The sequence below is a fragment of the Egretta garzetta genome, unplaced genomic scaffold (assembly GCF_000687185.1).
Source record: "Egretta garzetta isolate BGI_Z169 unplaced genomic scaffold, ASM68718v1 C7997816, whole genome shotgun sequence".
Taxonomy (NCBI): Eukaryota; Metazoa; Chordata; class Aves; order Pelecaniformes; family Ardeidae; genus Egretta; species Egretta garzetta.
This window is the reverse complement of record NW_009264234.1, coordinates 1-266: the sequence shown is the minus strand read 5'-3', so window position 1 is coordinate 266 and position 266 is coordinate 1. Positions and strand designations below refer to the sequence as shown.

Sequence of the window (266 nt, the reverse complement as noted above, 5' to 3'; positions counted from 1 at the left end):
GCCTTTGGCCAAGCCCACCGGGAGTTACTGGCCCACCTGGAGGCGGTGGCCTGGAGCCCCTACCGAGCGTCCCCGGAATTTGGGCGCTTTGTCCAGTTCAAGTGGTTGGAGGAACAACCGGTGGGGGCCGACGCCTTCGTTGACTTCCGGGTCTTGGGCAAGGGTGGCTTCGGCGAGGTCTGCGCCTGCCAGCGCCGCGCCACCGGCAAGATGTACGCCAACAAGCGCCTCAACAAGAAGCGCCTCAAGAAGCGCCAGGGCTACGA

At 65.4% G+C, this 266-nt stretch overlaps 1 protein-coding gene across 1 annotated transcript; it reads left to right on the top strand.

Annotated features, from left to right (window-relative positions):
- Positions 1-3: 3 nt before the first annotated feature.
- Positions 4-259, top strand: LOC118453144 (rhodopsin kinase GRK1-like; the record flags this gene model as incomplete). The annotated part of the gene is made up of 1 exon (XM_035902615.1): positions 4-259. A coding segment is annotated over one exon (256 nt), but the record flags the coding sequence as incomplete, so codon positions are not given.
- Between the last annotated feature and the right edge of the window lie 7 nt (positions 260-266).